This window comes from Leopardus geoffroyi, chromosome B1 (assembly GCF_018350155.1).
Source record: "Leopardus geoffroyi isolate Oge1 chromosome B1, O.geoffroyi_Oge1_pat1.0, whole genome shotgun sequence".
Taxonomy (NCBI): domain Eukaryota; kingdom Metazoa; phylum Chordata; class Mammalia; order Carnivora; family Felidae; genus Leopardus; species Leopardus geoffroyi.
This window is the reverse complement of record NC_059327.1, coordinates 133640333-133664482: the sequence shown is the minus strand read 5'-3', so window position 1 is coordinate 133664482 and position 24150 is coordinate 133640333. Positions and strand designations below refer to the sequence as shown.

Genomic DNA, 24150 nt, shown 5'->3' with positions numbered 1-24150 from the left:
TTTGCTTATTTGTACTTTTGGATCTCCTTGGAGCTATAGAAATAGCACCTTCAGATCTGTGTTTTGTCCAGCTTTGTATGCATGCGCATTGTTAATATATTATAGCTATTCCTTTCCATGGTATTGTTTTCAAAAGAGGTTATATCTACCCAAACCAGAATTTGCCATGCTAGATACTTTCCATATTTTCTCATGATAGTTTTTAAAAAATGTTCATTATTACTGGTTTTAAGGTAAAGCCTTATGCTTTGCATAAAATAAAATAAAATAAATCTATCTTTGCTGTAAGGAAAAGTAAACTCTAGGAAACAGCAGAAGAAATAAAACCTATTTTATGTAAAAATTAGATTTATCAGTGTTCATCAGACTTAGTGGTGATGCCACGTAAGATTTATAAACCTGAGTATTTTGAGAACTGGAGATTTTTATTTTTCTTTCTAGGATTCTCAGCACATCAGTTCTGCAACTCAAAACCAAAGTAAGTAAATTGCGTGGAACTGATTTTTGCATTGAAAAACAAAGCATAGTTTTTACTGTTTTAATATAAGAAAATTAATGAAAAATGGCCTAGCACAGATGAGGGCTTCCTCTGTTGAAAGAATAGGAAAGGAGGGAAAACATAAAACTGTTCTTTGGATGGAATTTCAGATTGTTGCAAAGAGTTAATGAAGGGGTCGTAGTAAAATACTTAACAAATATAATGTGTTACAATTATAACAATTAGCTGTATATATAATTAATATATAATTATATAATTAGCTGATGTGTGCTACACATTTTGAATGTGACTCTCAAAGCATTATAATTCAGGAATTATATATAAGAATAGATTGGGGTATTTTGTGTGGTTCTTGTTTTTTTTTTGTTTTTTTTTTTTTCTAAAAAAAGTAAGAAATTTGTATAAGGAATAGAGCACACAGATGCTTTAGTTTTTCCTGTATGTATTCACCCTGTAATCCTTGTTTGTCTCTCTTTATGGATTGTAAATAGTTGGGAATTTAGGGGGAAACAGAAGTAAGCTAACTGGATCTAGCCTTTCTCTTCATCAGTAACCCCTTGGTTCAGCAAATTTTTTTGTGTCCCAACTACATACAAGGCATTTGAAACCTTCTAAAAATGACTCAGGTATTTGCAGTCATTTAGTTTAGTAATATACGGTGAGCATCCAAGTTACAAAGTGCTAATCTTCAAAAAATAGGGCTACCAAAGTAGGATATGTATGTATGTCAGGAAAAGATTGTTCTTAGATATTTCATGGAGGTGACTCTTCCTCAGATCTCCCCACCTCATTCTTTTCCCTTACTTACATTTTTCCCTTTATTATTCTATTGTTTAAATTACAAGGATGTGGGGAGAGTAGAAAAGGTGAGGAAAGCAAGAAACAGAATATCCTTTCCTCTAGAATGGGGGTGGGCCCATCATAGCCTGAGAGTCCGTCTGTTCTGCAACTATATTTTGTAAAGGTTTTATTAGGACACAGCCTTACCCATTCATTTATTATTATGCTACAAGGTACAGCATGCAAAGTCCACAATATTTACTGTCTAACCTTTATAGAAAAAGTTCGCCATCCCCTGCTCTAGATGTTGAATAAGATCTTCAATGAATTTATTACTGAATTTCCCCTACATGCAGAGAAGTAAACCTGATCATCTTGCCACAGTATTGTATAAGTAGCAAGGTAAAATTAACAGAAATTGGTGGCTACTTGGGGGAGATGGGGAAATCTTTTTTTCTCAATGTCTTGGCTGCCTATACAGAGACAGATAAGCAGTGAGAGTGGCACAAGTCTTCGTTGCATTGCCAGCTTAGCTGTGGACAGGAGTAGTATGTGCCCCTTTTACTTGTTGCTCTCCCTGCTCCCCCTTTGCTAGGTCTGCCGGTCAGGCAGATTGTATGCCTTCCACTGGCTTACAGCTCTGATGATTGCTCAGTCTTGGTTTAGAAAGATTCCCTTCCTTTGTTTGATTTTCTTCTTATAGCAAAAATATAGTTGAAGATGAGCTGGTAAGCACTTTTTTTGGCTGCGGATGGATGGCCCTCTTGGCCACTGGAGTAGCATGGGCTGATTCCCCTTTGTTCTGATACGCTTTCAGACCCTGGCAGGACTCCAGTAGATCTTGGCTCACTAGATGCTTACCCTGGGGTTTTTCCTGCTGCTGCCACTCTGTCTGTTGGTGTTCTGGGGAACCTTGTTCACTTTTGTGAGACTGGCCTTTGCAGGGCCTCGTTGGACCCTAGAAGGGTCTAGTTGTATGTTGGAGGAAGAGGGAGTGGATTATGTGCCGATTTAGTGGTCAGAAAAGTAGAGTTTGACATGTGTTTCTCAAAGTATGCTCAGCAAGAGAATTCAAATTTTTTGAGAGGTTATCTTCAGGTTTTAGAGTCTGTAGAGAATGAGGTATAAGGGTTTTACTTGCATGCCCCAGTATTTATGTTCACAGGTTTGCAAAAACATGACTGCCTGAGGATAACCAAGCCTCGTGGTGCTTAAGACCCAGTGAAGACCACTGTATGGGAGTCCCTGTGACTGTGTTGAGGAGTGACTTTAGCCCCTCCTATTTGTAGTCCTGCCTCCAGCTTTAGCCCCAAGGGGAAGCAGTTCAAAAATATCATGCAAGAGCTGCTGCCACCATGAGGACAGAGTGATTAATTGCAGGGTCTCCAGATGACATTTTTGGGAAATCTTCCACCGTGTCTTAAAAGGCACCCATATTGCCATTCCACTTCAAGTTCTGTTTCAGCTATTACCTCACACCTAGAGCAGGCTCCCAGCTGGTTCGTTTCCTCCACATTTACTATTTCCCCATTCCCTTCTAGGTTCTATCAGGTGGCACCACTAGACTAATCTTTCTGAGGAATCTGTCATGTTCCTGTTTAGACCTTTGGTGATGTTCATTGCCTAACAGTGTTATAACTTACCATCGTGGCATCCAGTGCCCTCTAAAATTCAACCTTCACCCACCTTTCTGTGGTGTCCACACCTTTTGCGCCCCACCCTTACCGTTTCCAAATCTGTGCCATTTTAAATCTTCCCTCTTCTCTGCCTTGGCTCACACGGTCTCTTCTGCCAAAGGCCTTCCTCACCCACCTGTCTCTCTATGGCCAGAGCAGTCATTCTGTCAAAATCTCCCCCATCTTTTGTGACACAATTCATTTTGCTCCTTGTCTAACTTGCCTTCTTTAGTCATAGTCAACAGACCATTCCCTAGATTCCTGGTACAGTTAATTTATATGATTGATTTGTGTACTCATCTCACACTGCCTGGGGTCATAGATATTTGTGTGCCTGTCATGTGTTCCTCAGTTAATTGTAAGCTCATCAAGGACAGGGTCAAATGCCTTGAACATCTTGTATCTGTGAGGCATTCTGCAGATAGCTGTTGAATAAATGAATGGGGGTGTTGAATAACGGGGGTACGGATGAGAAGGGGAGAACACTTGACCAAATACAGAGGCTGAGAAAAGGGAGTGCTAGCAAATCACTGAAAGATAGGTGAGGTCAGACCAGGTGAGAGTGAGTGCCGCCCTGTCATAGTGCTAACACGTGAGCCGCCCCCCACAACCCAACGTCAAGGAAAGTCAGGTTCCAGCACGTAGGAAAGTTACCAGCCATGTGGCAGTGTGTGCTGCAAGCAGTTCTTTTCTGTGTTTTTGCTCTGTTCAGGATTCTTTGATTCTGAGCAAGTCTACTCTAGAGGTGATGTAAGTTATTATATAATGGTGAGATTGTACCAAGTACGGTGTGTATAGCAAGCACTGTGGTTGACTGAGTTCAAGTATACTAAACGATTAGGTGGAAAAGGTGAGGACAGGGGTGGAGGGACAGCAAAAAAAAAAAAGGGGGGGTGGGGGGTTATAAGAAACTCATGAATATTTCTCACTGTGTTGCTTTGATCATTTTCCTTTCCCCACAGAACAATATGATACATCTTCAAAAAACCACACTAATTCTCAGCAGGGAACATCGTAAGTAAAATGCTTTTGTTTATTAAGAGTTTATAACGTAACATTGTAATTTCCCACGTAAATCTATTGCCTAGATTTTTTTGCCCTACTGCTTTCAAGTAATGGCTTTCTTTCTTGAACTACCACTGCTTTGTAAAAGGAAGTAATACCCTAGATTTATGCTTGGATTAAGTTCTCCTGTTGAGGGTTCAGGTTCCATAACAGTTTGCCAAGGGGTTTTCTCAAAAGAAAAGCATTTGAGCTGTTATTTACATATTAACTGTGGAAAATAGAAGGTTTTAGCTTAGTAAAATTCAGTCTCAAATAGCTTTGGCTTTAGGAAACAAATTTGGGGGGATGTGTACAATTTAAGATTTTTTTTGCCACTTTTTTGGCCTAGTTTTAACTAATAAAGAACAAGTCCTGTTGCCCAGCTGTTCTTTATTAAGGCCAAGTAAGTCCAGATACATTTGGGGTTTTTGGAACAGTTTGAAGTACATAATAAAGATTTTTAAATCAGCATTTTGACCTAATTTGTCATTTCTTGATGGTATTAAAGTAATATTTCTTGCTTTTCATACAACTAGGAAGGGTTTTTAGGAACTAGGCGATACTCCTTCAGTATCTAATCAGTAACTGACCAGGAGCTGCCAAACTCCCAGAATTTGAGGTTCGAGCTCCAGCTTTGCTCTGGGCACAGTATTTGTCCCATGTGCTTTGGAAGGAGGCATTGCTGTGGGTTGAATTTTTAAAAAACTGTGTAGTTGAGGCAAAGAGGTTATTTTATCTTTTCACCGTAACTCTGAATGTGAGACTGCATTCAATCCCTGTTCCTAAGCACCAGCTCCTCGATGGAATTTGTTTTCATTTCTCCAAAGCAAAATCAGAAGGAAAAAAAAATATATATATATATATAACATGATTTTTTTTTTTTAAAGATTAACCTATTATAGTTTGAAGGGTGGACTTTTCTGTGTGTGTAATAAAAATTATTTTATTTATGGTACTGGCAGATGGTGAACATTTGCTTGTTTTTATTGTCCTTTTACCAGAAAAAATGTTTAACCCCTATGTGCGTTTTCTTTCCTTTTTTCCCCTCTTTTCTGCTGCTGCTGCTGCTGCTGCTGCTGCTGCTGCTTCTGCCCCTTCTGCCTCTTCTCCTCCTCCCTTCCCCCTCCCCTCTGGCGCCCCTCCTCCTTCTCTTTGTCCTCCTCCTCCTCCCTTTTTAATTCTTCTGGCTCCTAAATTCTGAAAGTATGGAATCACTGACTTAGATTACATTGAAAGGAGGAGAGTTTTTAAACCAGTTGATGGCTGGTAGAAAATAGAAACTATAGATCCAGGGACCACAATTGCAATAATTCTGTGGAAGCTCTAACTTCCCCAGGGTTGTACACCTTGTACTCTTTGTAATGGTTGGTAGTAAAGCCCTTTATACAATAAAAGGCCCTTGTCAGTGTCTTTGGGGACAGTGAGGAAGAGGGAATTAAAGAGCCTGCATCCCCCTTGGCAGTAAGATTAGCAGGGAGGAGTTCCCCATGGAGCAGCGCTTGGAGGCAACAGCACCAAGAGAAGGAAGCCGCTGTGTGCCTGGGCCTGGGGGTAGAAGAAAAAAGGCAACTCTGGTATGAGCTAGGCCTGAGGGCTAGGCAGCCTCAGACTGAGCAGGCCAAAGTTACAGCTTCCCACACCAATTTCCATCAGCTTGCAGGCTTGGGTAGTTGGGTAGACCGTTTTTCTTTTTTTTTTTCTTCTTTTTTTTTTTTTTTTCAACGTTTATTTATTTTTGGGACAGAGAGAGACAGAGCATGAACGGGGGAGGGGCAGAGAGAGAGGGAGACACAGAATCGGAAACAGGCTCCAGGCTCTGAGCCATCAGCCCAGAGCCTGACGCGGGGCTCGAACTCACGGACCGCGAGATCGTGACCTGGCTGAAGTCGGACGCTTAACCGACTGCGCCACTCAGGCTCCCCTAGACCATTTTCTCTGACAGTTTTGCTCCTCAGAGGAATAGGCAGTTCTCTTGCCGAGTTAAACCACTGAAATCAGAGGTGCCTGAAAGTGTATGGCAGGTAAACTTCTGTCTTGTGACATACACAGTGCTTTCTTCGTAAAACTGTTCATTTGCCAGAAATAAAATCATGTAGGAAAGAATATTTATTATGATCCTGATAGGTTGAAGGAGGGGAGGAAAGCAGGGCCTGTGGAAGGTGAAGAGGAAAAGGAAGCATGAAATAGGAGAGAACGTAGTCCCCAGGCTCAGTAGAATAATGAGGGTGGTATGGCTGTGGTTGGATGGGGGTGGGGCTGGTGGTATCGATAAGTGCCAAATGTACCTCGGGGGGAAAGGAATCACTTCAGTGTCCCAATTAATTTGTAAAGTGCAGTCGTAGTTTCAGATTTAGTATGTCACATCTGTTCGTGCTTACGGGTTAATTTGATCTAGCGTCAGCATTAAGGTACTTTGACATGTAGTTAAACGATTTGAGTGGCACACAGAGTACCAGAGGGATGGCCTAATGTACTTTGTCCGGGAAAAAAAATGTTAATTTTGGGGTCGTTTGTACTTTGGTTTAAAAAAATCAATCCAGGTCTTAATGCTTTTTCTTTCAGTCGCAAATAGTTTGGAATCCTTAGAAAAGTGGAGTAGTGCATGTGAAAGGAAAACAGAGTGACCCAGTACTGGAGAATAAGTTTGTGGAGAGTCTGTATTAACTCTTAACATCTGTCCAGGCTTGGGGTGGGGAGCGGGGCAGGTCAGCGGGGGCCATTAGCTAGGTGGTGGAAGGATGTAGGTGTGAAAGAAATATGTGCTGAATCCCTTACTTTTTAATCTCTGAAGTTGAAACTCTCAAATGATGAATTCCTTCTGCCAACCTTTGCTAGGGAGTGAATAGCTATGATGTTAGCGCTGTTTGCCCTTAAATTTAGGGGAAGTGGTATTGATTTAAGGCCTCCTGACTTTGGAATCCTTTTCTAAGGCTTAGATCTATTGAGTTCCCAAGGCAAAGTGTAAGGTATAGCAAAACCTTGGATTGCGAGTAACTCGGTCTATGATGTTCTGCGACACGAGCAAACATTTATTTTTTATTCTTCTTTTTTAATTTTTTTTTTAACGTTTATTCATTTTTGAGAGACAGAGACAGAGCATGGGCGGGGAAGGGGCAGAGAGAGGGAGACACAGAATCTGAAGCAGGCTCCAGGTTCTGAGTCATCAGCACAGAGCCCAATGCGGGGCTCGAACCCACGAACTGCAAGATCATGACCTGAGCCGAAGTCGGTCGCTCAACCGACTGAGCCACCCAGGTTCCCCACGAGCAAGCATTTCTAATAAGTTTTAACTTGATAAATGAATGATGTCTTGCAGTATGAGTAGTACATAATGCCGAATGTGACATGATCACAACTGAGCCAGTGGTTCTTGAAATTCACTTTGATACATCAGTGCTTTGGATTACAGGCATGTTTCTGGAACAAATTATGCTTGCAAACCAAGGTTTTATTGTATTTCCTTCTTCTATACACTTATGTCCTTTTATAATTCCCTTGTTGTGCAGCCAGATATAGTTGACCAGTGTCATTGTTTTTTGTCAGCCTCTCAAAAGAGATCATGTGTTTATTCTAGAAACTAAGCACTTGAATAGGTGTTACCATGCTAACTTCTTTCTCCCTTCCTACCCTAGCTTCAAATCGCAAGTTTTTACTAGAAGGTGTCCTCCTTTATTTTTATTGGTTCCGCTTCCAAAATCATCAGGATTTATTGAGACTAAGAGGCAGAAATTAACCATTTTAGCAATTTGAAATTTTTATTACTCACATGGGAAGTTTCTTCTGACATGAGGAGACTATCTGGATATGAAGTCTGGGATTGGGATGGTCCTGGAAGTTTGACAAAAAGGAATGGTGCAAAGTTAATAAAAGCTGGGAAGAGTCTGATACCTTTTTAAGTGAGTCTGAGTTTTCATCTCTTGCTCAAAACATTATTGGTTTTTAAATATCTTGGTAAAAGAACTAGGGAAAACCTATCAGTTTATTATAATATAAAATCATCACTTCAGGACATTTGACGGTTGAAATGTCCCAGAATGAAGTCTAAAGTGGCTTATCTGTACCAGTTCATCTAAATCATATTTAGCCTAAGGAAATTATTATTATTATTTTTGTTTTTACTATTTGCTGATACACATTTCAGAAGAAGTAGTAGAAATCACCCTAATGTGCATAGCTTATAAATTATCTGTCACTGAGGTCACACTCCTATGGTCTTATTCACAGTTCTTCAAAACAAAGAACAAATATTTGTGCTCGTCACTTATGTGTTGGTAGGACTACATTAAAGTTGAGCATCACAGAATGTAAATGGAGAGCCCATTTTTAATGATAATTCTCAGTACTCAGGACCAGGTGTTGCTGGAGAAGAATACGCTTCATATTCATTCCCAATTTGTCTGATGAATTCGGGGATGTTGGTGTTCATAATTATTTTAGTTACCTAGGTATTTTAAGAAGTGTTAGTTTTCAGGAGAGAAGGTAGAATTGTAAAATGAAAGCAAATAAGGATTATAGTATTTTATATTTATTTATTGTAATTAATTTATTTTTATTAATGTCTATTTTTGAGAGAGAGCATGAGTAGGGGAGGGACAGAGAGAGAGAGGCAGATAGAGCCCAGAGCCTGACACGGGGCTCAAGCTCCTGAACTGTGAGATCATGACCTGAGACGAAATCAAGAGTTGGAAGCTCACCCAGGAGCCCCATGGAATATAGCTGTTTTTAAAAAAGGAGTTAATGTTAGCCATGCTATAGAGAAATGAGAATTTATAAAATGGAGTATTAAAGAATTTCTTTAAAAAATTTTGTGTTAAAATTTATTTTAGAGCATAAATTAGGGAGAGAGGCAGGGTGGGGGGAGGGAGGAAGGGGGGGAGAGAGAGAGAAGAGAGAGAGAGAGAGAGAGAATGAATGAATGAGAATGAATGAATGAACTTAAGCAGTCTTCACACTCAATGCGTGAGCCCATCACAGAGCTCCATCCCGTGACCATGGATCATGACCTGAGCTGAAATCAAGAGTTGGACCCTCAACCACCTGAGCCTCCCAGGTGCCCTGCCCACCAAGAATTTCTACTCTTAAGTGAAAGCAAACAAAAAGAATCTTGGTGTGCAGTATTTTACAAAAATCTGCTTATTTCAGAATTAATAGTCCCTCAGGCACATTAAACCAATATTTAGAAAATACTGAAACTCCCAAACGTAGAATCACCTCTTTTCCTCATTTGCACTGTGCTGTGACCAGCACCTGGTAGAATTATGGTCTCTTGGAATAATCATTTTAACTCTTAGATTTCTAGCTTTAGTAGATGATATTCTTGAATCCCTTGGAGGGTAATATTTGACTTAACATTCTATACAAGCTCATGCTGGAAACTTGCATAATATTGAAGGGATATTCTGATGAGGCTATGAAATGAAGCATACTTTAAATAATTATAAAAATAATACTAAGGTGCTAGAGGATTGTCCTCTTCAAAGTTTTCACCTTGGAGCTGAATTTTCCCAAATGATCCAGCCACGGCTTAAACTACTTTGGGAATGCCCCTTTAGGATAAAATATACTGCTATATTTGGTCTTAGACCAAAGATAAATAAAATGGACCAGAAGAATAAATTTATCGCTTGTCTGTTGTATAATAGGTAAGTGTTAGGAAAATGTGTTTCTTCTACAAAAGAAAAATGATTCTCCTTATTTAACATGCTTTAGACCCCAATTATATAAATCTTATTCTGAGGGCTTGGCTCCAGGTGACTTTGGAGATATTTCTAAAAATTGCTTCCATTTATGCATTGAGTGCATAATTAGTGAACACATGCTGTGTGCCTGGTGCTCCTTTAGGGACTTGGAAACAGTGGCCAATAAGACAAAATTCTTGTCTTCCACATCTTGTAACTTAATGCGGGTGGCATGTAATACAAACTTGGTGATGTGATAGTAACAGGCTCAGGGAGGAGTTCTTTTGGGTGGTGGTGAGATGTTTGGGAGGGAGGTCAGGAAAGGTCTCTCAGAGGAGGTAACATTTGATCTGGAGCCTGAATGATGAGAGAGGGAGACAGAGAACTCCTGCCACGTCTAAAGGGGTTTGATAGATTTTGCAGCAGGCTCTAAAGCCACTTGAAAACATCAGCAAGTCATTCTTACTTGGGGTGACAACTTTGAAGTAGTTCCTTTGCATATGCAAAAACATGGTTTTAAGGGAGCCCATGAAGGTCGATTCAAGTCTCACTTTGGATCATAACTGCTGATTTACTGCAGTAAGTGACCATAGACTAATTTAAACATGGGTTGAAAGATTGAATCAAATGTTTTAATTTGCTAAGAATCTGTTAGCCCTAAAGGCAGTTTGTACATTCCACCCACTGTGGGATGGTGGACTATTACTAAGTGAACAAGATGTAGTCTACTTCCATAAGAATGTCTATTCTGTCTCATCCTGCATGGGCCTCCAAAGCCCTCTGATAACTTACCTCTCTACCCTCCCTTACTACCCCTCTTCCTGAATACTCTGGTGTACTTTGCACTGTGGCCACGTTGGCCTCCTTGGCCTCCTTGCTATTTTCTGTGCCCTGATCACTCTACCCTCTATTTGTGCAATGGACGCCACCCCCTTATCAGTGCAGACTTCTTTAACTACCCCATGTAGAAAAGGAACCCGAACCCATCTTTATTCTTTTATTTCCCTCCATAGGCTTTTTACCCATTGAAAAAGTATATATTTAGTTGTTTATTTCCCTTTTCATAAGGGAAAAGTATTTATTTTAGTTGTTCATCTCCTTCTCCTAGACTGTAAGTGCCACAAAACAGAATTTGTCTGCTTAGAGTTGTATCCATTGAGTCTAGGGCAGGGTTTGGCATATAGTAAGTACTAAGAGTAAATGTGGAAGGAAAAAATATTACACATAGATTTGATTAAATATATGCATAAGCAATATTTTTTATTATTTTTTTAATGTTTACTTAGAGCATGAGCGGGGAAGGGGCAGAGAGAGAGGGGAGACAGAATCCTAAGCAGGCTCCACACTGCCAGCGCAGAGCCTGATGCGGTGCTTGAACTCACGACCGTGAGATCATGACCTGAGCTGAAATCAGGAGTTGGATGCTTAACTGACTGAGCCACCCAGGCACCCCAGTAAGCAATATTAGCAGGATTTTCAGCGGTAATTTTTCCCGGTTCTTCCTGGTTGTCCAGTAGGTCATTCTTGCACTAGTATCTTATGTCATACCTTTTTTTTTTTTTTTTTTTTTTTTTTTTTTTTTTTTTTAAGTAATCTCTCTGCCCAACTTGGGGCTTGAACACACAACTTTGAGCTCAAGAATCATGTGATGTACTGACTGAACCAGCCAGGCACCCATGTTACATTTACTGATTTAATCTTATTATTTACTTCAGATTTCCCTTCATTTATACTCTTGTAATTTTTCTCACATCCTTATGTGACCTCAAATAATCTTCACCTCTTCCATGGATTTTAAATCATCTTTTACACCTCTGACAATTTTTACTTAATCAGCCATAACCTCAATTACTACAGTAGATCATGTACTGAGCCACTTTCCCCTCAATCTTGTTTGTCCATAACCTCCCATAGTTCATGAATTTGAGTAATGCCAACACTGTCACCATTTATGGAGAGTTCCCCTTAAATGTAGTGTCACAGCTGCTTGAGATTTGTTTTTTCGATTTTTCATTTAGTGTACGTGGAACCTTCTTCATAATTTGTAATCTTCCATCATCTGCAAAACATTTTGCAGTCCTTATTGCTGCCCTTTACCAGAAAAGGAATCACAGCCTGATTGAATTTTAGATTTGAAGATTTATGTATGTCCACTTTGGAGCCCAGCCTCTTTCTCTTTCCCTGCACTCCATCACCCGTCCTATTCCCAAATCAGTTTTAAGTTTGTGAGATTGTTCAAGTTTACACATTCTCACGTGTTCATTAGCGGTTTCGAAAAAGTATTACTTACCGTTTTAAACACACCTAATACCAGGGTTGTGACTTATTAATTACCGTGAGCTTGCCTTCACTTGCTCTTTCCCCAAAAAAACGTATGGCGTGATCATAGGAAATGTTGAGCCAAAAAATCCATTTATTTACGTCGTTTTGGGGTTTGAGTTGAGATGTTACAGAATATTGGCAGTGAAGTCTTTGGCAAGCCCAGTACTGAGGAGTGGGAAAGGAATAAAGGCTTGTCTTATGTGTCTTCGCACAGTAACAGTCGGGCCATGAGTCACTGAAGCACGCCTGCCGGAACCTGTACGTGGCTCTGTCGGCTCTGTGGAGCAGCTGCCTGAAGAATGCGTTTGTACAAAGGGGTTTGAGGGTTGTTTGTAACCTTTAAGTGAAAACTCTCCCTCACCAGTAATGTGAAATGTGGTTAAACCTCCGTGTTAGTTCAAAGAGTTGCTGTACCTGAGTATTTGGCTTCTTTTGAACAGTGCTACGGTAGGCCGTATGGTGTCCTATGCTTTGAAATAACTGCTTTGTCTTGGCGTTTGGAAGTGAAATTTGTTGTTTCACCAATTTTAAAAGTATGTAAGGGTTCTAGTTCATTTATTTTCATAAGGGAAAAATAGTGCATTCATTTTATTCCAACAGGATAATTACTGTTTTCTTTTAAATCCAAGTCTTTCAGGGGATTCTGAAGCTTAGATTCCATCCCATCAGGTAGGTTTTCCAGCCCTTGTGTCCTTTATTGGCCAGAGCAAGGGGGTCCTATGAGATGGAATGGCTTTTGCATTCTGGATCCAGCATGTACCAGCCCCATGATCTTCAGCCAGCAAGCTAGGTGGACATTCTGAGCCCATCGCCTCACCCTTAGAATGTGACAGGATGATGAGAGGCAGCCTATAGGGTTGTGAGCAAAGGCAGTGATTATAGAGTTGTGATCACACAGTGGGCACAGCTATGTGGTACTGTTACTTATTCAGCAAAAGCAGTGCTGTTCATTCAGCCAGCCTTTTAGGGTACCTGCCAAGTTCTGGATATAGAAGATATGAAGGTGAAAATGACTTGATCCTGCCCCAGAAAAGCTTACAGTTGAGTATGTCCCTTGAGCCTTATGCTCTCTTGACCTAGATCTTACTGGTATGAGTGAGACTGGGTCTAAGAGATTTGATTCCCTTCTAGGGGTGCAAAGGTGGTCACCCAGATGTGCTATAATTAGTTTTGCCATTTTTCCCATTAAGGACCTGTTCTTGTACATACGGTATGTGAAGTTCAGTATAGTAATGTACTTGGCCTCAGTCATGCTTGTTAGTGGGACAAACGGGGTTTTAGCAGCTGGTTCCTTTACATTTTTTTTCTTTATCTCTAACAGTAAAACTTTTACCTGTCATCAGGTTAGATTTTCTCCTAACTATATAGATTCTTTTTTTTTTTTTTTTTTTTTTTTTTGGTAAAGTCACAATGGCATTCATGATTAATTTTCTATATTGGCAAAACTTAGTTATGGTTCTTTAGTTAACTTTTTTTGTTTTTGTTTTTAGTGTTTACTTATTTTTGAGAGAGAGAGAGAGAGAGAGAGAGAGAGACAGAGCATGAGCAAGGGAGGGGTAGCGAGAGACACACAGAATCCTAAGCAGACTCCAGGCTGTCAGCACAGCCCGATGTGGGGCTTGAACCCACAAACCATGAGATCATAACCTGAGCTAAAGTTGGATACTTAATGACTAAGCCACCCAGGCACCTCAAGTTAATTTTTTTCTTAACACAGATGTAGTACATGTTTGTTATAAAAAACTTCAGAGGTTCCCGCCCCCCTCCCCCCATTAGCATGCTGGTTTATGTTGAGCTACCCATCTGGCAATAATAATAAACTGTGGTTTCTGGAAGATTCCGTGGTTACTTTTGGCAGACACTGACAATATAATATGTTGATTTTTGCATCAGGGTGCCCGGCTGGCTCAGGTGGTAGGGCACACGATTCTTGGCATTGGGGTCACGAATTCAAGCCCCACATTGGGCATAGAGCTTACTTTTAAAAAATCTTGATTTTTGCATCAAATTGTATCTTGAATTTTGATTCAGTGGAATATCAAGTGTAAATAACCAGTATATCCTACGTAAGTGATAGATTTTGTTTGCCTATTGGTTTATCATTGCTTTTTGAGTGAATGTTTCTTTAGAACCATCTGGAGCAATCTGCCTTCAGAGGCCACTCATCTCTTTAGGTGTCAGACCTGTGGGCCTATTTTGTTATTGCCTACATAATGTTCTGAGGGGGAAATTCTCGGAATCTGGGACAGCACTTTCACAGTCCCTTTCATTCCCTAAGAGAAAGTAGAGCTAAAGGTCAGAACGTATATTTTCTGACTTACTTTAGGAGAGTATATTCATGGAAGCCAGGCAGACAGCTTAACGGAGTATCTAGCCCTCTGCTTACAAGGGGAAGGTGATTGGATTACATGATCGTTGGTATTTTGGGAAGTTAAGACAAACCAGTTTTATGCAAAACCCAATAACTAAGAAACAAAGAGGTCTGTTAACTGTGGTTTTGGTGGTAGTGGCTAACATTGAATATACTTTGTCAGGTTGGGTTTTTTTTTCTTTTTTTCTGGTTGCGTTATACCTTTTCAAAGATATATATGTCTTTTATCTTTTTTGTGTGTATACCCCAGCCAAGCCACCCTTCAGCACTAACATTGTTGACTGACTTTTTTTCTTACACACCATTATGATAGCTACTGCCAGGTTTTGCATCTGAAGTCTGTGTTTTTCTAGCTTTATGTCATTAGATAAATATTGAGCAGCATCTCCATTTACAAGTAGCTAACAGCTTTTGTATTTTTAAGAGACTTATCACAGGATAGTTTTCGTACATTTATTGGTGAAAATAGTTCCTTGGCACAATTAAAACATTGCATGTAGGTGGTCATTTACAAAAGAGCCACATTTTATAATTTATTTTCGTTAGAAAATAGAGTGATTTTACCAAGGATTCCCAAAATAATCATGCCTGCTTTTACTTCAGTGGCAGCTAGTGGGTTTGCAGTAAAAATTGTTGGTCAGATTGTTGGAGAGGTATTTTTAGAAATACTAAAGGATTGTAACTAATATAATTTTGCTTTTTGGAGCATTTCTTATATACTTAAGCAGATTGCTTTTTTTTTTTTTTTTTTCACCTTCACTAATAACATTTCCTCAAATAGTGATGCTCATAAATTTGGGGGAAGTGGGAACAAACAATTAACTACTGATACATTCTTTTGATTGTAGTTTTATCCTTAGAAGATGGTAAAAGGGAGGAGATAAGGAGGGGCTGAGAGTTGAATAAACATGTAGGGACTGGAAAATGGCTTTTTTTTTTTTTTTTAATTAAAGTATAATGTTTGCTTTTTTTTTTCTCTTAAAAATATTTTTTTATTTTATTTTTGAGAGAGAGAAAGAGAGTAGGGGAGGGGCAGAGAGAGGGAGAGAGAGGCAGAGGATCTGAAGTGGTCTCTGTGCTGACAGCAGAGAGCCCAGTGCAGGGCTTGAACTCAAGAATTGTGAGATCATACCCTGAGCCGAAGTTGGAAACTTAACTGACTGAGCCACCCAGGTGCTCCTGATGTTTGCTCTTAGCACTGAAGTTGATCATAGACCAGAATACCTAGAGATGAGTATTAACTATAACTTTGAGGAAGTGAACTGAGGTTTTATTTTCACCAGAATGATAGCAGTAAGGTTAAACATATTTTCTAGACAACAGTGTTATTGATATTACTACTCTTTCAACTAATGAGTGTTTAAGCAGACAAAAGAGAATTTGTGGGTGGGGTGAAAAATAAAGTTTAATATTAATAATGTCCCTGGAACAAAAATGTGAGATACCTGCAGTATTTGGTGGCAATGGCCTTGATAGCTTCGTATATCTTACTATATATTGAATTCACATATAACACTTAAGTGCCTTGGCACTCTTCTAAACACTTTACAAATACTCACTTATCCAGTGTTAACTTATTTACTGGTTAATCACTTAATGTAGTTAGAGACTATTGAAGAAAATAGAGTGTATTGTGTATATTTTTTCTGGTAGTCGTTTATTGTTTGTTTTGTTTGTGTAAACCTGGGAACTTCAGTCTCCAGGCTGGTCACAAATCCCTGTCTCGTGGTAGTTCTGCTTTTAATGCTCAGAACGTGTGGAAGATTCAGTCTTGAGATAGTAAGGAGCTTGGACTAAACTAGTTTCTGTGTTATAATAGTAAAACTTAGCATTTCTGAAAAATAAGGCATTTGATGAATAAATAAAAATTATACCTATCCCACCTCTCTGTTGTTTTTTTTTTAATCACTAAGCATATTTTCTATTTATATACTAAAAGAAGTTAGTAGACAATACTTTAAATCCTACAATGTCTGTGTCCCTGCCCATTCCAGCATGCTCGAAGATGACCTTCAGCTCAGTGACAGTGAGGACAGTGACAACGAACAAGTAAGTTTTGTACACCCCCGTAATACCAGGAATCCTTAAAAATGTAAGCTTTCCAGCTGCTTATCCTAACCTGTTGTTTTGTTCTTTTCCTGGTCCTTCTTGCCCTTATTGTGAATACCTAGAGCCCGGAGAAGCCTCCTTCTGCATCTGCACCTCCAAGGTATTGTGTGCGGGCAAAGTGTTTGCGTTTCTCCGTTAGTGCTTTCATAGCTTCTTCATGGAGAAGGACGTGAAGGATCACAGTTAGAAGAAAGTACCTATTTAATTTTTTGGAAGCTTAAATCAGCCTAGAGAGGTTGTTAGCTCTATAAAAGAGAAAGTCCCTGTACCTACCTAGATCATCAGGTTGGAATTTAAAAGTTTTTGAGAGTTAAAAAAAATAAGCTTAAATCACTTTCATCAGTATTAATATAACCAGTGTTTAAAAAGTTATGCTGAGGAGCATAATGTTTTTATTTGCTGTTTTCAAAAATTACAAAGCTGAATCATTTCTAGAAATTGTTTTCCATAGTGCCTGTTTTCTCAGTCATGTGAGTTTTCTAGTTGTTTCAGCTGCTTTAAAAAAAATTGACCTAGAGTGCATTTTAGTGTGATGAAAAATGGCACTGTTTTCACTTTGTAAGTAGCAGCCATATTTCAGAAAATAAGGTGCTTTAGTTTCTGGAAGTGGGAATTATCTGAACTGTCTTTACAGTATTTTCCTCTGGTATTGAACTTAATGATTTAATATATTGGTACCTGCCTTCCATGGACAAAGGGTTAAACTATGCTGTAGCTGTTTTACTTCTTGAGATGTGGTCATCCATTCCGAGACGTGCTCAGCAATAAAAACCTTCCTGCCACACAGGTGACGTTACAGCTATTGTGGAGGCAGTGCTCGCTTCGGCAGCACATATACAGTTATTGTGGAGGCAGACCATGTAATTATCATGTAATTATGTGAGGTTGTCTGGATTCAAAAGCTCTGCTCATTTTCTCTTCTGTTCAGTAACTTCTGGTGGCATAAAATATGACAAAATAGCCTAACTTTAAAGTGGAGGAAGAGAAAATAGGAAAGATGGGGATAAATTAGAAGCAGGAAGCACACTGAAAGTGCATCTCATTCTAATCCTCACTGGCTGAAGCTCTTCAGCTACCAGGGAGAACAGGATCGCAAATTTGATGTAGCGTTTTATATGAGGCAGTTACATCATTTGTAGTATAGTGTGCGTGTTTTAAAATTACCTCAACTAGGGGGCACCTGGGTGGCGCAGTCGGTTAAGCGTCCGACTTCAGCCAGGTCACGATCTCGCGGTCCATGAGTTCGAGCCCCGCGTCAGGCTCTGGGCTGACGGCTCAGAGCCTGGAGCCTGTTTCCGATTCTGTGTCTCCCTCTCTCTCTGCCCCTCCCCCGTTCATGCTCTGTCTCTCTCTGTCCCAAAAATAAATAAACGTTGAAAAAAAAAAAAAAATTAAAAAAAAAAAAAATAAATAAAATTACCTCAACTAGCGACTTTGGTGTTTTTTTTTTGTTACTCTATTTTATTTTAATAAAAAAATTTATTTAATAAATCATTTAATATTTTAGGTGGTTGTGGAGGCTTTCAAGATTATAGTTCTTGATTTATTGCCCTGGCTGATCCCATCTGGGACAAGTTTTTAAGATAGGCTATGAAATTCTGTATGGGCCCAGCAGTGTGATCAGTGTGTTTTCTCCCTGACTAGAATTCTTGCCTTATTCTTAAAACTTGTAGTAGTTAATCTCTACTTCAGCTGGTATTTGGGGGTGATCCTAAGCCACTCATAAAGAACGGCCTCTTCTGTAACTCTGCCCAAGGGTGTGACTGGATTACCTTTGAGGTCACTTTCCAGAGGAGCATCATTTATATTCAACAGTCTCTGGCTACCATTCGGTTAGTTTTCATATAGAGAACAGAGGGAGGTTTTAATTATAACTTCATAAAATAACTTAATGGATTAATTTATACCCATTTAAAGCAAACACAAAGGGTCAGAAAGTAAATATTTTAGGCTATATGGCCTAAAAACTATTTAGCTTTTGAAACTATTCAGCTCTGCTTTTGTGGTATAAAAGCAGATCTAGACAATACTTAAATAACAGGCGTGGACATGTCCTAATAAAACTTTATTTAGAAGAATAGACAGGCAGTCCATGCCGTGGTTTACTAAACTTCTGATATAAAGTGCTACCATCTAACTTGAATTTTGTGTAGCTCAAAATGTTCTTCAAGAGCAAAATATCCACAAGCTTCTCATTTATGTAGTTATTTGGTGAGCCATTTTAAAGATTTTTCACTGACCTTTTGAGCCACTGTGGGCCTTTCTCTCAACTGGATGATGTAGTAATTTAGTAATGTTAGGTATTATTAAGGCCCTCTCTTTTGAGTAGCAGAAAAATGGTTGGAGGGCAGGGTGGGGTGCGAGTAAAGAGGGAGAAAATCCACCTTGTGAGGTGTCTTCAGATTCTGTCTTCGGTTGCTTCGCAGTGCTCCACAGTCGCTTCCAGAAGCCGCGGCCTCAGCACATTCCAGTAGTGCCGAGTCAGAGAGCACCAGTGACTCAGACAGCTCCTCGGACTCGGAGAGCGAGAGCAGCTCAAGTGACAGCGAAGAGAATGAGCCCCTAGAAACTCCGGCTCCTGAGGTATTGTGTCCCCTCCAGGAGGCAATCTAGGATGGCAGCATTCTGCTTTTGGGGCTAGAGTCTGCTGTGGGCCAGCACTGGCTGTGGACTGAGTGGTTCTGTCCCATGGGGCAACTCTCTCCTACCCCTGTGCTGCGTAGGGCCAGCTATTTCTATTTATTTCTTACCAAACATTTGGCAATAGAAGTTTGGGAGAGAGGTCTTCTCTCTCCTTCTGTAAAATGATAAGTTCTTCTCTGTTGTGGCTAGTGTTGTTTGGAGGAGCGACTCATTAAGAATGTTTGCACACCATTTTCTTTTCCCTTCTATTAAAAAAGACAACTCATTTTTTGTGTGGTTTTTTTTTTTTTTTCAGTAGGCTGCTGTTTTAATATTAATGAGAATTCTTTTTGAAATTTCAGGAATGCATGAATTAAGGAAATCAAAAGGAGACAGCCCAATTTAGCATAGGACAGGAACGTGAACTAGAAATAAGTCATCATAGGTTCTATTTTTGAATCACTAAAAGCCATGCATTAAATTGATGGCAAAGTGATCTTGCCAGGGCTGTGTTTCTTGCTCCCTGTGTTCCATGTAAAACAGGGATAATTGTGTGTGCCTGTCACCCACCCTTGGGAGAAACTGTAAGATAAACAGATGAGACTGCAAATCGCAAGCACGTTTATCTGGAAGACTTATTCTATTTTTTTACTGGATTGTTGAATACAAGAAGTCTAGTAACAACAATCAGGGTTGCCAGAGGCCCTCAAAATGTGGAGTAGCAATGTAAAAATTATACTTGGTGGAAAGGGAAGACCTTTTTGGTGAATGAACTAGACCAGTTTGTATAGAGAAAATTACTCTGCTCATTTTAGGTGGGAATCCTGGGAAATGAGCCTTTCTGATTAAGAAAGCGTTCAAGTTCCCAATATTTACATCTGTTTAGAAATCAGGGCAGTTCCACTAGAGCATTAACTGAATGCCTCTTAGAGATAATGTAGTGAGACTTAACAGCCATGTCTGAGGGCAAGGAAAAATAGCTGAGTGTCATTTTTTTGTTAGACATGAATTTATGTCTGGCACAGACTAAATGCTCAATAAATATTTTGTTGGAGTGAATAAACATGAATCAGCATTAACTGTACTTAAAATGCCTTGCAGATTTTAGAAACTACTCTATGTGTTTCTGGGGGCTGTTTCCTTGTGTGATTCTAATTACTGTTGAAATAATTATTCTGTGCATCAGGGAAAAGACACTGAAAATGCTTTGTAGACAAATTGCTTGTTCCCTGCTTATAAGAACTTTGCTTTATGTCTCCTTATTCAATTAGAAAAATCTTCATGCTTGTTTGGTTACTAAAAGAAGGAAGAGAATTGAATTAAATAATAAAATTCAGTTCAAATAAAATGGAAATGGTACAGATTTGGCTGAATAATTGAAACTTGAAAGAAAAATTTCATCTAGCATTTATATTAATGAAACCATTATATTTTGTTGTTCAAAAGTTACTGGAAAAGATTGAGACTTTTTGAAAAAATAAATGTTCCCATCCTACTTTATTTTTTTAAATTGCCTTACCAAACAGGCTCATATTTGCACATTTGCGCTGATGAGCAAGTCTAGATTTGGGTGCAGTTTATATGTCATGTACTGAGATGTCACCAGAAATAATTTGTCTTTGTGTAGATTTTAAACCTTTAATTCCCATCCCCACCCCCCGGTGTATTTAACTACCTTTTTTCCTTTTATTTTTTATTTATTTATATATTTTTTTTAAGTTCATTTTTTTTTTAATGTTTATTTTTGAGAGAGAGTGAGACAGAGTGTGAGCAGGCAAGGGGCAGAGAGAAAGGGAGACGCAGGCTCCAGGCTCCGAGGTGTCAGCACAGAACCCCACGCAAGGCTTGAACTCACGAACTGCAAGATCATGACCTGAGCCGAAGTCGGACACTTAACTGACTGAGCCACCCAGGCGCCCCATACCTTCTTTTCTTTTCAAAGAAACACCTGCATTATTGTAAATCTCATGTGTGAGAGTATTTTTTTTTTAAGTTTATTTATTTATTTTGAGAGAGACTGAGATAGTGCGAGCAGGGGAGGGCCAGAGGAAGAGAGAGAAATAGAGAGAGAGAGGATGAAACCCAAGCAGCTGAAACTCCAGCTGTGGAGCCCAACACGGGGCTTGAGCTCAAATACCATGAGATCGTGAGCTGAGCCGAAACCAAGACTCAGATGATTAACCGACTGAGCCACCCAGCCACCCCGTCACCCTGTTTTAAAATCTATTTTTAATGCTGAGATTTGTGCTTGTTATGGCTCCATTTTAAATCCATTTGATAAAGTAGTCCAGTGATCTTAGGCGATCTGAAATGCCGTATGCCCACCAATGGGCTGGCAATTTGGGGGAAGCTGCTTTCGGTGTCTGCTTTATAGTGTGAATCGAAATGTAAATCTCAGCTTTTCCAAATATATGGGACACATCGTCTTTTTACTGCTTACGTTAAGAAAAAATGATTCTATTCTCCGTTATTCAAGGATCTACTTGGTCTTGTAACGCAGATTCATTGTCCCGCTTTGTTTATGGTGAAATGCCTTTGTTGATTTGCCTCCCATACTCTTGGTATTTTTTAATGAGTTATTTGACTTAGCTCTCCATCAACCGTGGGAGGTTGGGAGCTGTCTTTTTACCAGTTAAAAGGTAGCAACACCAAGATTTAGGCCCATGGCCATCTGACTCCAGAGCATTTTTTGCTACTACACCATGCCTCTCTCTCATAGTCCTCTCCTTTCCTTCTTTTCCTTACATTTTGAGACTCATAACGACATTTTTACGAAGAAAAAAAAAAAAGGAGACATATTTGTGCATAGCTCAAAACTTTTTATTCAGAACCATAATTTATCCTAAAATGCATGAACTTCCACCAATTTGAGGAGTTAGGAGATGTAAAGGGACGTATTGTCAAACATTTCTTAAAACTTATTGAGGAGCGCTTGGGTGGCTCAGTGGGTTAAACATCCGACTTTGGCTCAGGTCATGATCTCACAGTTGGTGGGTTCGAGCTCTGCCCTGACAGAGCGGGATTCTCTCTCTGCCCCTCCCCCACGTGTGCATGCTCTCCCTTTCAAAATAAATTAAAAAAAAAAAAAAAAACCCTAGTGAAAATCCGGTATTTTTTTCACACCCAGTGTGTAGTGTTGGGGTTGCACCAGCACTGGACGGGGAGACTGGTGGCGGGGCATGAGGAAAGGCAGGGGAAGAAAGGAAAGTCCAAACCTTGATCCTGTCCAGCGTTTAAAATTCATCTTAAAATCTATTTCATTCAATCCCTTAATGTAAAAGTTTTCCTTATCCCAACAACCAAATAATACCTGATCTTAAAATAATTCTGTCCATTTTACATCTTTATGGCAGGTCTGTAGAAGGGATTGTCCATACCTTTTCTCCTTGTCTGGGCACATAAATTCAATTTTACCCTGCAATTGGGCCATATGCCTTCCTTCTGGACAATTTTAGGACCATAGTTGAAGAAAATGTGTTTTATTTCTGTAACCAGGACATTCCTTTAGTAGGACATTCCTACTAAATGTATCTTATACTGCCCTGTTTTGGGGTGGGGGGAGAACAGATGTTATTTATACCAGGAATGACTTTCCTTTTTGGTTCACGAATAAATACTCTTCTATAGAGCATGTCAGTGATGTCAGTGGGGCTGTAAACTTAGCCTTGGTGAGAGATCCATACCTCTCCCAAGAAAGGATTTGAAAGTTTTGGTTCCTAAGGTGATTGGCAAGTAATATATCTTAATGCCTTGTTCCTGGTTAGCACCCAGATTACCACACCCTCAAGCCTTTGCAGGAAGTCACATTTGACAAGTAGGTATTGGGTGCTAATCTTTTCTCCACTATTAACAATCATCCTGTCTTGTTAGAATATGGAATACAGTTTTAGATTTCCTGTGGCAAAATAAATGCCTGGCACATTAGAGTCGTTTCCTTCTTCCTTCCCTTCTGCTCTGAAATTCAAATGAGAGCCTGGGTGTAGAGTTGATATTGAAGGAGATATATTAAGCAGCAATGAGGGGTAAGCAAAAAAAAAAAAAAAAAACAGTTCTGCAGCCCTCCTTCTGGCTGAACTATGGTCCTACCTGGTTCCTTACAGTTCCTCTTCTGTTTTCATCACACCAAGCCCAAACTACCTACCTGATCATTTTATTACCTAACTTTTTTTCTGGTCAAAAATCCTTTACATTATATCCACGTCTTGACGTATCAATTTGTAGTGTTTTTATAGAGTTGAATTATTTGGGACATTCCACTTCAGAAAGTTGTTAGCAGTCTTTCCTGTAAAATATCATCCACCTACTGGAGTGATCTGCTTATCCCTAATCTCTAACCAGTTAAATCCTATGTGGAATATCTTTCAGTTAACTCTCTGGTACATTGCATATATGGTTTAGTCACTCATACAAACCACAGATCAGAATGGATCTTAAAAAACATGTAGCATGTCGGTGATGTGCTGCCCTTTTAAAAGGCATAATCATTGCTTACTCTGTTAGACACTAATGTTTCCATATGGCGTAAAATGTATAGGTGCTGTAACATGCCTGTAGAAATGTTGTAAGTAAGTATCTCATGTACATCACTATATTGCAAACATAAGAGTGGAACTTGGAGACAGAAACGTCTTTGGGTCATTCTGTTAATAATCTACTTGGAGAGACGTGTTAGGTTGCATCAATAGCCAGTGAGCAACAAAGATTTGAAAAACAGTTAAGATACCAGGAGAAGCCAGGAACTTCTGTTTGTTTGTCCTATCAGATGTACGTATAATCAGTGTCATCTCACTGCTCTTAATTGTGTGTTCTGGAGCCACCCTGTGTTTCTTAGAAAAATAGATGCTATTTCAGATAAGATTGCCTGTAACAAGAGACGTAATGTTTGAGTTTTAAAGACTTCAAGTGGGACTAAATTCAAGTGGTTAATGCACCTTCACTTGATTCTTTTACCCAAGCGAGGTGTAAAATTTGAAAATCAAGCCGTATTCCATGACATACTGCAAACCTTGTCATGTATAAATGTTTAATGTTTTTAAGTAAAGAAATGAA

The 24150-nt window shown here is 39.4% G+C and overlaps 1 protein-coding gene across 3 annotated transcripts in view; it reads left to right on the top strand.

Moving 5' to 3' along the window:
* Positions 1–24150, top strand: part of AFF1 (AF4/FMR2 family member 1) — a 136642-nt gene that overhangs the window by 85005 nt on the left and 27487 nt on the right. For all 3 annotated transcript variants that reach the window (XM_045473423.1, XM_045473422.1, XM_045473421.1), the window contains exons 6-10: positions 442–478; positions 3918–3969; positions 16365–16419; positions 16542–16579; positions 18906–19062. In XM_045473423.1, the coding sequence (XP_045329379.1) occupies positions 442–478; positions 3918–3969; positions 16365–16419; positions 16542–16579; positions 18906–19062 (339 nt within the window). The remainder of the gene's footprint in view (positions 1–441; positions 479–3917; positions 3970–16364; positions 16420–16541; positions 16580–18905; positions 19063–24150) is intronic.